Here is a 13,071-nt window from a genome sequence, read left to right on the forward strand (position 1 = left end):
GAGTTGTCTTTGATTCCAGTGCTCAGCATAAAGGTGTTTCTCTCAACAACATGCTCCTTACAGGGCCTAACTTGAACAACAGTCTAATAGGAGTCTTGATTCGCTTCAGACAAGAGCCTGTAGCAGTTATGGCAGACATTCAACAGATGTTTCACTGCTTCATTGTCAGAGAAGACAACAGAAACTACCTCAGGTTTCTATGGCACAAAGACAATGACATCCACAAGGAAGTTATAGACTTTCGAATGAAGGTACATGTCTTTGGTAACAGTCCTTCTCCTGCAGTGGCAACTTATGGGCTAAGGAGAACAGCTCAGACTGGAGAAGAATAATATGGATCTGATGCTCGTCAGTTTGTTGAAAGAAACTTCTACGTTGATGACGCACTCAAGTCTTTTCCAACCGCTAAAGAAGCAATTGATCTCCTCACCAGAACAAAGAAGATGCTGGCTACAGCAAACCTTAGACTGCACAAGATTATATCCAACAGCCAGGAACTTATGAATGCCTTTCACTCTGAGGACTATGCCACCAGTCTAAAAAACCTTGATTTGGGTACAGATGTGCCTCCTGTACAGCGAAGTCTGGGTTTGTTGTGGTACATCGAACAAGACACATTCACCTTCCAAGTGTCAACTTGTGACAAACCCTTCACTAAGAGAGGAGTCCTGTCAGTGGTGAATAGCATCTATGACCCACTCGGTTCCCTTGCTCCAGTTACCATTCAAGGTAAGATTCTGCTAAGACAGTTATCTACTGAGAACATAGACTGGGATACTCCCTTACCTAGTGAGAATCAACACAAGTGGGAAAGGTGGAGACATTCTTTGAAGTCACTAGAAAAACTTCAGATTTCCCGTTGCTATGTTCCAGGTTCTATTTCAACTGTTTGCCGGAGGGAAATTCATATTTTCTCTGATGCATCAGTTGAAGCTATTGCTACTGTAGCCTATTTGAAGACCCCCGAAATGAATGGGGAAATCACACTGTAGTTTTGTTCTAGGCAAGGCAAAACTCACTCCCAAACCTGCACATACCATACCAAGACTTGAACTTTGTGCAGCCGTGCTAGCAGTAGAAATTGCAGAAGTCATACGAAGTGAAATGGACACTAGAATTGATTCTTTCACCTTCTATACAGACAGTAAGGTAGTACTTGGTTACATATACAACCAAACAAAACAGTTTCATGTGTATGTCAGCAACAGGGTTGAACGTATTAAGAGATTCTCCCTACCAAGTCAATGGCATTACGTTCCCACTGAACTCAATCCAGTTGACTGTGGGACCAGAGCCGTGTCATCTGATGTTCTTCAGGACAGCTTATGGCTGTCACCTCCAAGGTTTTTGTGTGAGGACTCCTACTCACCCCCTACTGACAACACCTATGGGTTAGTAAGTCCTGAAGATGATAAGGAAATAAGAACTGAACATCTCACTCCACACTTCTGTAAATACAAAAGAGAAGCTGCGGTCACACCGCTTTGAGCATTTTTCCACCTGGTCATCTGCTGTAAGAGCCATCGCTCGCCTAATTCATATTGCTCGCAGCTTTAGGAAGAACCCTGCGGCAGAGTGTCGTGGTTGGCACAGCTGTTCTGGACACTTTATAGCAGCAGATATTTCACATGCAGAAGAGGTAATAATTCGTTGTGTGCAACAAGAGGTGTATCAGGAGGAATTCGAGAGAATCAGAAATGGAACTGAATTGTCTACAAACAGTTCTCTCTTCAATCTAAATCCTGTAGTTGACGCCAATCAGCTGCTGAGAGTTGGTGGCCGTATAACTAAATCCGACTTATGCAGCAAAGAAAAGAATCCAATAATCATACCAGGTCAACATCATGTTACTACCCTTCTGGTTCGTCATCACCATGAACTGGTACATCATCAAGGACGTCAGTTTACAGAAGGTGCCATCAGGTCAGCTGGCTTGTGGATTACTGGTATGAAAAGGTGTGTCTCCTCCTTGCTTTTCAGGTGCGTCAAGTGCCACAAGTTAAGAGGAAAACATCAACAGCAACAAATGGCAAGTCTTCCAGCTGATCGCCTAAGTACAGATCCACCCTTCACCTATGTTGGAGTAGATGTTTTCGGTCCATGGTCCGTCATCACTCGGAGAACTCGTGGTGGAGCTGCCAATAGTAAAAGGTGGGCTGTATTGTTTACCTGTCTCAGCATCCGAGCAATACACATAGAAGTAATCGAGTCTATGGATTCTTCTTCCTTCATCTGCGCTCTACAAAGATTCTTTTCTATCAGAGGACCAGTTAAGCAGCTGAGATCTGACTGTGGTACCAACTTCGTTGGAGCATGTAAAGAGCTACAATTGGACAATTTCCTGGCCAATAATGGATGTACTTGGTTGATTAATCCTCCACATTCTTCACATATGGGAGGATCTTGGGAACGAATGATTGGAGTAGCACGAAGAATTCTCGACTCCATGTTGCAGACTCACCAGTCTTTACCACTCACCCATGATACTTTGTCTACCTTTCTTGCTGAAGTGTGTGCTATAGTGAACGCAAGAACTTTAGTGCCGGTATCTTCAGATCCTGATGCTCCAGTGATCCTTACTCCAGCTTCGCTCCTTACTCGAAAGATTGGGACTGCTGTAATATCTTCAAGTGAGATTAAACCCAAGGATATCTACAGGCATCAATGGAAGCAGGTGCAGCATCTCGCCAATGTGTTTTGGCATCGCTGGAGGAAGGAGTATCTTCATCACCTTCAAGGTCGTAACAAATGGCAAACATCTAAGCCTAATCTTAAGGTTGGAGATCTCATCCTTCTAAAAGACAAGGAAGTTTGTCGGAATGAGTGGACTATGGGTCTTATTACCAAGGTTATGCCCAGTGACGATAACAAGGTCCGGAAGGTAGAAGTCAAGGTAACCAATGGAGGATCCACACGAACCCTCACTCGACCAATTACTGAGTTAGTACTCCTTTTGCCAGGTGAGTGACTTATGCAAGGACTAGCCATGCTGTTGGCACGGTGGGGAGTACATTGCTGCTATCTACAGGTTCTACCTTGAAATTTGGAATTCTTTGAAGACGTCATACGTCGGACTACATGTTCTTCAATCCTGTTGGACTTGTGTTTATACTTGCTTGTTGCCTGTTTTTCATTACAGGTTCCAGGACATTTAACAGTATTGGACTTATTGAATATATATATATATATATTGGTTGATGGTTATGAAATCTAAAGATTTCAGACGGGGAGTATTGTGTTACACTATGTGATTTATAATGCTCTGTGTCTTTAAGATCTGTTCCCTCTGTCTATCTGAACTCTTTCTCTCACCGTAGTTCTGTATATTCTCCTCCCCTTCCACTCTCTGATTCATTGTGCACAGTATACCTCATTGCTGTAACATCTTTACATGTGGCTTACAACTGCAACGTTTTTCTACCTATGGATACCCATCATTAAACGGAACATTCGAGAGGATTCATCGTCTGTCTTTCCATACAGTGAGTTATCCATTGAGTTAAGCTGTCTGAATTGATGCAAGGGATAAATAGATCACCAGGTCATGTAAGCTCTATGTGAAGCTGAAGATAACGTTTATTGCCTTGTAGTTGAGTCAGAACAGTTTCCCTATTGGGGAGATTTGCCCTCACTTTCTGTATGGTCACCCGGACAAGAAATGGAGGGAGATATACCCAGCGGAGACAAACAAAACCAAAATGTAAAAAAATGGATATAGTTTGTAATAGAAAAATGCAGTTTAACAGACTCTTAGGGGTTGAATTTACAAAAAAAAAAAAATTATATATATATATATATATATATATATATATATATTTTTTTTTTTTTTTATTAGCATTTCTCCCAGTGAAAGTGTATTTACATGAATTCTGTGTGAATGGAGCAAAACACAAGTGTTATTAGGCCATTTCCAATGCTAGTCAAATGTTTTTCGTTCACGTAAAGCTGATACCACATTTGGCCAACATGTGGCACTAAGTATCCTAAAAATGTCTATGATATTTAGTGCCATCTAGTGGCCTAATGCAGTATTTTCCATAAAAAAAAAAAAGTAGAAAAACATTTGACCAGCACAGGAAATATAATCTAAAAGATGTACATACACTTTCACTGGGCAAATTGTTATGGGAAAGTTTAAAAAAAAAAACCAAACAGTCCTAGGTGTTTGTACAACTGGAAAACCTGAATGAAGCAGAAGCTCAGTCGTTCACGTTAATCCTGTTCTTATCCCCACTTAGATGCCACACCCAGTGCCACCAGCACATATAGCATGTTGATAATTACTCTGCTGGGAGGAATTCTGCTTGCCCACTGATTGTCCTGGATAAGGTCTATGATGGCAAACAGGTAAGCATATATTTTTAAAACAAAAAAAATGCAACCCTTAAAGGCCCGAGAACACCCACAAGCAAAAACAGCTTTGGGTTTAGGCTAGTGAGTGGAGTTCCCGTCTGGTTTCCTCTACTACCTCTTCATGACGGCATTGGCAATATCTTACAACTCAGTTTTTAGTTCTTGTTTTCTGGTAGTTACAAAGCTGATTGATTAAGGGTGGTTGACATATCGTACTATGACATGGAGATTCTATGGTGAGATTTCTAGGCCTTGGTGATGGCTAAAGTGGGTGGATGAATCTGGTAAAACTCAGAGTTTCCATAGCTTAAGTCCCTTAGAAACCACCGGGTGATTCATTTTACATAGCATATATTAAAATGTGAATGTTTTAAGCTTGGTCTTTTTTTTCTGCTTTCCTGGTAGTTTATTGTAATTAATTATTCAGCACCAATAAATTACACTGGACGGAGAACATAGACCTGTCACTTTCAGTGTCCACCCTAGAGAAGCTTACATTTCTTAACAGTACATAGACCATTCATATTAGTCTCCACCCCTGGGGTACTTACATTATCGATTCCTTGTGAGACTACATAGACCACTCCATTCATATCAGTCTCCGCCCCTGAGGAACTTACATGATCAATTCCTTGTGACAGTACACAGACCATTTATATCAGTCTCCGCCCCTGAGGAGCTTACATTATCAATTCCTTGTGATAGTATGCAAACTTTAGTCTTAACCCAGAGGAGCTTGCACATTTTCCAATGACAGTAGGTAAACCATTCACAGCAGCTTGCCTTTTATGACACTCCTACAAGACACACAGCAACTCTGTGGTGCTGGTGTGTTGAAGGGAGGGAATTAAAAAAACAAAATAGAAACATTTATACAATACCTTTGGTGAATATTGTTTTTTTTTTTATATAGGTCTCTGGAAAATTTTGTGTGCTGCAAAAACCAAAGAAAATGAGTCCTACCTGAGTACTGCCATGATCACCGCTGCTTCCTTCCTGAGCCGCTTTCAGCTACCAACTACACATGATTCTGCATCTAATCCTTAAAGGACTATTTTACCTCCAGCCAGACCATCCACCAGCCCTTAATCTCTGCATTCTAGTGGTGAGATCTTTGCAACAACTTGGTCCACCTGCCTGTGAATGTGGGTCTCATGAACCTCTGCAAAGCTTTTACTGCCATGCGCATCCCTCTTGAGGCATCTTTCTGATTTTTCTTGGTGACCAACAGGACAGAAATCAACTGAAATATACACATTTTTGAGGGCCCACATATTTGAATGAGTTTCTATTGATTATATTGGAAAAGGCATCTGTCAAAAATCAGGTGGGTGTGAATGGGTCGTCATAATGGTCAATACAACAGGAAGAGTAGAGGGGAAATCTTCCAGTAGGAACACCTGTTTGGAAGTGGATATCCCATCCCTTTATCCCATCCCCTTGGAAAAATGATCTCTCACTTCCTGTTGTGTCTCCAGGAATGAAAATCTTCCCAAGGTCAAAATGACAGCAACTGATAGGTCAAAAACCTACTGGTTAGACCTAAACCAGTAGGTTTAAACCCCTACCTGTTCTATCCAAAGCAAAAAAAAAAAAAAAGTATTCTTTAACCATTAAACAATTACAGAAAGAGAAGTGAGACTGCATGTCAGGGAAGGAACTGGAATAAATGTCAAGAGATTATCACTTATGTAGTCTGTCAGAGGATATAAACCAGCGAGGGATTCGTCTTATCTGCAGTCACTTACTAACTCAAATATTGGGTTCAGTCTTGTTGGACTGACCCTTGAAAATAGTGACTGACATGAAAAATATAAAATAGAAATGTATTTTTTCCTTGCTGTAATTTATGCCTAAAATAAAGATTTTGCTTTTTGTACATGGGAACCGGCATCGTCTTATTAATGAGTCACTATGGGGGACAAAGTTTGTGATAGAGTTACAATGAGGCGATTGCTAATGTATGACATTCTTCACTACTGGAAGAAATAGCAACAATGCCCAGTTCTGTATGCATGAAAAAAATAAAATAAAAGTTTTTAAAACTGATAACTCCACTTTGTGTAGCAATTATGTATGTTATTTTAGCAAACCATTTAGTAATTTATTATTATTAAACGTTAATCACATTCGAGTTTCCATTCCAACCTGCGGGTGCTATAATTTTCTGATCAAAAAGAAAAAAATTTCCAAAAAGGAAACGTTGCTTCCCTTCAATATAGCAGTCTGGAGGGAGACTTTACCCAAGAATCTCATTATACCGCCCAACCTTTGGTATAATTATTCGCTGTTTCCCCAAAGCTGCATGTTAGGTTAAGGTGGTGGTGGGTTTGTCAAAACGCAGATCAAGCAAAAGAACTGATACAGAGAAAGAAAGCCATAGATATGATAGAGAAATGGATAAAGATGGCAGTGATAGAGGTAGAAATAATAGAGATGGAAACAGAGACAATAGAGAGGAAGATAGAGATAAGAAACACTAGAGATGGAATGGATGATACAGATAGAGATGGAGAAGATGATAGAGATGGAGAGGATGATAGAGAAAGACGATAGAGATGGAGAGGATGATAGCGAAAGGGATGATAGAAATGGAGAGGATTATAGAGATAGAGCGGATGATAGAGATGGAGAGGGTAAACGATAAAGAGAAGATAGAGGTGGTAAGGATGATACAGCTAGAGACCATAGAGATGGAAAGAATGATAGAGAAAGACGATAGAGATGGAGAGGATGATAGAGATAGAGAAATAGAAATGGTGAGGATTATAGAGATAGAGTATAGTAGATGTGTGCACTGCTGAAAAATGTGTTAGTTTTTGTTTCGGTAGTTTGTTATTTTTGGAAATTTGGAAATTAGAAAAAATTCAAAATTCGTAAATCCAAAAATTCTAAATAACTAATAATAACTATTATAGGTATTGGAATATCCTTTCAAATTTGGCTGTTAGTGAACGTAACGAATACAAATTTATCTGTAGTTACGAATTATCCAAAAAAAAAATGCTGCACCTAAACAAATGGAATGGAACGAAATAATAAATAATAATACGTTTTTATTATTATTATTGGTATTTATTATTATTTGTTACGTTCAATTTGTTTAGATACAGCATTCGTTATGAATAATTCGTAACTTCAGATAAATTTGTTTTAGTTACGTTCACTAACAGCCAAATTTTAAAGGAAATTCCAATACCTATAAAATTTAATAGTCAAGTTATTTTTAACACATTTTTTTCAGATTTTCGAATTTTTGGGATTTTAAATTTTCGAAGTTTCGTTCTTTTGAATTTTCATTCTTATTTTTGAATTTCCAAATTTCCGAATTTTGAATTTCCAAATATTCTGAAATGTGAAAATTCAGATATTTCCGAGTTAACAAATTTTTCTAAATTCCTTAAACTAATTCGGAACTAAACAAATTGCACATGTCTAGAGTGTAGAGACAGAGGATGATAGAGATTTAGAGGGTGATAGAGATAGAGACAATAGAGATAGCGAGGATGATAGACATAGATATGATAGAGACATAGATGATAGAGGCAGAAAAAAAGAGAGCTAGAGAGAGACAGCACTACCCAAATCAATTTTATTAAAAAAAAAATTGAAACAGAACTTTTTCTGGCAGTATTTTAGGCGTATCTAAAGCCAAGCATAACAACTGTTATTATTGCAGCTTACAGGTCCTTGGATGTGGTGGCTGTATTAGTCCCCCCCCCCCCCTTTATTTTTACCTTGCAAGCCATTACCACACTTCCTGTCCTACTAGAGTGACAACCATACTGAGCAGCATTGTCATCGTCATCCTAGGAAAGGGATGTGTGTTAGGACTACAAGTACACAAGACCCACGTCTCTGCTCCATAACAGGAAACAATGCTAAACGATAACAGCTCAGAAGCAGAGAACACGGGAAGTTACAGACTCACAAGATTTCTAGCTGGACTGGATGATCAGCTTTTTTTATTTTATTTTTTATTTTTTTGCACTTATTTGACAATTTAATAACATACTGTACATGTGTGATCTGGGTGTGCAGTAAAAAAAAAAAAAAAAAAAAAAGTCAGGGGGGCATGCTGTCAAAACACCTTTGTTTTATCCTCCTTACCAGCTGACACTGGCTGTGTGGGAATGACAGTCTGTCATGCAGTATGACAGAAGCAGGAAACCCGTATTCCCTGTTCAGTTAGCGCTTTTCTGTACCACGAGTCAGGACTTGGAGGTAAACCCCACCCCCTCATCAAAAGCAAGAGTCACTTCCTCAAGATCGCCCCAGCAAACGCAATTCACCCCAAAGTAACCCCTCCCCCTGGCAAAAATTCCTCCCTCGCAGTCATCCTACCCCAGCAAAAAATCTCCTCCAAAGCAACCCCCCCCAGCAAAGATCTCCCACTGCAAAACAACTCACTGCCCCCTCCATCCCAACAGCAACCCTCCATAGCAAAAGTATCTATCTCGAATAACACTCCAACAAATATTCTTAACCCTAAAGGAAACCTCACCACCTCCCAGAAGAAAACCCCTTCTTTAGCTAACTCACCCCAGTAATCTTCCCCACAAGAAAATTATCTCCACCCAAGCAATCCTCCCCGCCCATCAAAGAACTCCCTGCTTACAAGACACTTCTTCCAGGCAGGAATTCTCACCCTGTACACTACCAGACCTCAGATACAGTTCCCTCTGCTCTGCCTATTGCCTCCATATCTGAGGTCTGTTTGCAGAGAACAAAAATAGTTGTGGCATCAGGACCTGGATCACCCTGCAGGAGATGCAGGTGGCTGGAATTACTACAACACTTATCATCCCTGAGCCCCCCTGCTGAACTGATAGGGCCTTGCGGCCCCAGATCCTGGGTGAGCACGATTGATATCTGGGAGGGCTCTGTCTATGTAATTTCTTGAGGCCCTAAAATGCCAGAACAACACAAACACCCCCCAAAATTACCCATCTTTCGAGAGTAGACACTCCAGTGTACTTAGTAATAGGCATGGGGAGTTTTTTGACGTTCTAATGCTTTGCCACAATTTTTTGGGAAAATACAAAAGTGAATTAAATTACCTGTATTTTTCACAAAGTTATCATTTTAAATCGATTTTCTCACATAGGTATATGTACAATTACTATCCGAAACATTCAGCCACTACTCCTGAGTATGGGGATACCACATGTGTGAGAGTCACAGCTTAAACACAGAGGCCCAACATTCAAGGAGCACCTTCAGGCTTTCAAGGGGCATAAATTACTCAGCTGATTTCTTGATTACCTATCACATTTTTGGAGGACCTGAAGTATCAGGGTAGTGGAAACACCCACAAAATGAAGATTTTTTTGGAAAGTAAACGTATTTGCTAGGAAGCACAGCGTGTCTATAAAGTGATTGTAAAGTCTCATTTTTTCCCAATATGCTCTGTGCAGTGGATTTGCACAGAGCAGCCCAGATCCTCCCCTTCTTGGGCCCCTCTTCTGTGCTCCTGGCCCCTCTCTCCTGTTCAGTGCCCCCACAGCAAGCAGCTTGCTATGGGGGCACCCGAGCTGAGTCACAGCTCCCCGTGTCCATTTAGACAGGGAGCCCCGGCCCCTTTCTCCCCTGATTGGCTAGCTGACTTTGATTGACAGCAGTGGCAGCCAATGTCGCTACTGCTGTGTCTCAGCCAATGTGGAGGGAGATTCTCGGACAGCTGAGACACTCGTGGACATCGCTGGACAGAGAGGAACCTCAGGTAAGTGTTTGGGGGGGCTGCTTCACACAGAAGGCTTTTCATCCTAATGCATATAATGCATTAAGATAAAAAAAAAAAACATCTGCCTTTACAAGCACTTTAAAGATTCAATTTTTTGCCACAAGTTAAAAAAAATTAATTCTCACACACCATATGGGCATACTTCAAATTATACCCCAAAACATATTTTGCTACTCCTCCCGAGTATGGGAATACCACATATGTGAGACATTTCACTGCTGGATCACATAGAGTGGCCCAAAATCCAAGGATCACCTTCAGACTTTCAAGGACATAATTTACACAGCTAATTTCCTGACTAGGCACTAGTATAGGCTGTGCTGGCACTAGTACAGGCATTGGTACTGGTTATGCTTACACTGGTAATGGATGTGCAAGTGCTGATACTGGCTGACACTAGAACCGGATGGCACTGGTACTGGCAGTACAGTCACAGGTAATAAATGGCACTGTTGCTGGATGGCAAGCAGTAGATCTCTCCCCTTCTTCTCAAAGCTGATTGCTGTGTTGCAGGCATTGTTTACATTTTGTGATCTCTATGATTGATTTTGTTCCTTATTTTCTGATCTGCACTGTCCAATAGACAGTGTGATCACAGTACAGCGTTCATACTTGCTCTAGAGGCCAAAAGAATATGGGTAAAAACCACAACAACATTTTAGAACAGCACACTGCTCAGTTAAAGTTAACCTTCCAGCTGCTTATATACAGTACAGTTGGTTCATTGAGGGTGGCTAGAACGTATGTCGAGCCAAAATATTTTTTCTTAGCTTAGCCTGTTAAGTACTGTTTGCTACCCTGGGCATAATTGGAAAGATCTAACTATAGGTGGTAGCTCGGGGTCACAGACATTCCCCGTATTTTTTCTTTCCATAAGTTTTATTGTTTTGTGGATAATTTGTACAAGCAAAAAGTCATCATACAGAACGTGTCAAACACTTATATTGGAAGAATGGTAAATACAGTATGTGCGGTTCATCTGATAATAAATAATAATTTGTACTCTTAATGTAATAGTAATTGTTAAAGTGGTTGTAAAAAAAAAAAAAAAAAACCTGCAAGACAAGAGGAATAACGAGATGGTATGCATTGCATACTAGCTCATCATGAAATACTTCCCTTAGATCGAAGGTGTTGCAGCGGTCTCTGCACACCGCTGTGACCGGCGACATGTCTCCTGGAGGTATTTCCAGGTTTCGCTGGCTTCTGGCGCTGTGATTGGCCGGAGCCGCGATGACGTCACTCCCACACATGAGCGCGGGAGCCCCCGGTCACGGCACAGCTACTGAAGAAACGGCACGAGCGGCTCGTTTCTTCAGTGCACATGTGCCGATGACGTCGGGACATGTGGATACAGTGAATATCTCCTAAACTGTGGAAGCTTAGATGATATTCACAATACCTACAGGTAAGTCTTACTATAGGCTTACCAGTAGGTAAAAGTGGTGTAAGTATGGATGAACAGTTGGACCATTTTACAGTTTAACATTTTAACAAAAAATTTTACAAAAACAAAAATAAAGAGGGAAGGAAAAGTAATGACTGAATCTGTTGTACATATGTGTAAGAAATAGTAATTTCAGTCCAGAAGCTGCGGAGCGATGGAAATAATTTCCAAAAGGGATTTGCAGAGGGCTAAGGGCATGTTGTAAATAATTTATCTCAGCTCCAACCTGCCCAGTGATTTAGAAAAAAAGGCCTTATTATACCACTTATGCCCCGTACACACGGTCGGATTTTCCGATGGAAAATGTCCGATCGGAGCGTGTTGTCGGAAATTCCGACCGTGTGTGGGCTCCATCGGACATTTTCCATCGGATTTTCCGACACACATAGTTTGAGAGCAGGCTATAAAATTTTCCGACAACAAAATCCGTTGTCGGAAATTCCGATCGTGAGTACACAAATCCGACGGACAAAGTGCCACGCATGCTCAGAATAAATAAAGAGATGAAAGCTATTGGCCACTGCCCCGTTTATAGTCCCGACGTACGTGTTTTACGTCACCGCGTTCAGAACGATCGGATTTTCCCGACAACTTTGTGTGACCGTGTGTATGCAAGACAAGTTTGAGCCAACATCCGTCGGAAAAAATCCATGGATTTTGTTGTCGGAATGTCCGATCAATGTCCGACCGTGTGTACGGGGCATAAGAGTATTTAAACGTTGTCATAATTTGTGTTATCTCTGTGTTAGTCAGAGATATTTCCTTGAATGTTTGCCATATTTTAAAAAAGCGGTTTGTTGAGTTGAAAGAGTGGTGTGATACAGTGCCTTGAAAAAGTATTCATACCCCTTGAAATTTTCCACATTTTGTCGTGTTACAACCAAAAACGTAAATGTATTTTATTGGGATTTTATGTGATAGACCAACACAAAGTGGCACATAATTGTGAAGTGGAAGGAAAATGATAAATGGTTTTCAAAATTTTTTACAAATAAATATGTGAAAAGTGTGGTGTGCATTTGTATTCAGCCCCCTTTACTCTGATACCCCTAACTATAATCTAGTGGAACCAATTGCCCTCAGAAGTCACTTAATTAGTAAATAGAGTCCAACTGTGTGTAACTTAATCTCAGTATAAATACAGCTTATCTGTGAAGCCCTCAGAGGTTTGTTAGAGAACCTTAGTAAACAAACAGCATCATGAAGGCCAAGGAACACACCAAACAGGTCAGGAATAAAGTGGTGGAGAAAAGCAGGGTTTAAAGCAGGGTTAGGTTATAAAAAAATATCCCAAGCTTTGAACATCTCACGGAGCTCTGTTCAATCCATCATCGGAAAATGGAAAGAGTATGGCACAACTGCAAACCTACCAAGACATGGCCGTCCACCTAAACTGACAGGCCGTGCAAGGAGAGCATTCATCAGAGAAGCAGCCAAGAGGTCCATGGTAACTCTGGAGGAGCTGCAGAGATCCACAGCTCAGGTGGGAGAATCTGTCCACAGGACAACTATTAGTCGTGTTCTCCAC

The 13,071-nt window shown here is 40.7% G+C and overlaps 2 protein-coding genes across 4 annotated transcripts in view; one reads left to right on the forward strand and one right to left on the reverse strand.

Annotated features, from left to right (window-relative positions):
• The window catches only part of LOC141110473 (pregnancy-specific beta-1-glycoprotein 11-like), a 36,393-nt gene extending 30,153 nt beyond the window's left edge, over positions 1–6,240 (forward strand). For all 3 annotated transcript variants that reach the window (XM_073601829.1, XM_073601830.1, XM_073601831.1), the window contains 2 exons: positions 4,239–4,347; positions 5,267–6,240. In XM_073601829.1, coding sequence (XP_073457930.1) covers positions 4,239–4,315 — 77 coding nt within the window. In that variant the 3' untranslated portion in view covers positions 4,316–4,347; positions 5,267–6,240. The remainder of the gene's footprint in view (positions 1–4,238; positions 4,348–5,266) is intronic.
• IGLON5 (IgLON family member 5) overlaps positions 1–13,071 on the reverse strand; it is an 859,278-nt gene that overhangs the window by 132,363 nt on the left and 713,844 nt on the right. The gene's annotated exons all lie outside the window — the stretch shown is intronic.

Source organism: Aquarana catesbeiana, linkage group LG10 (assembly GCF_042186555.1).
Source record: "Aquarana catesbeiana isolate 2022-GZ linkage group LG10, ASM4218655v1, whole genome shotgun sequence".
Lineage (NCBI taxonomy): Eukaryota > Metazoa > Chordata > Amphibia > Anura > Ranidae > Aquarana > Aquarana catesbeiana.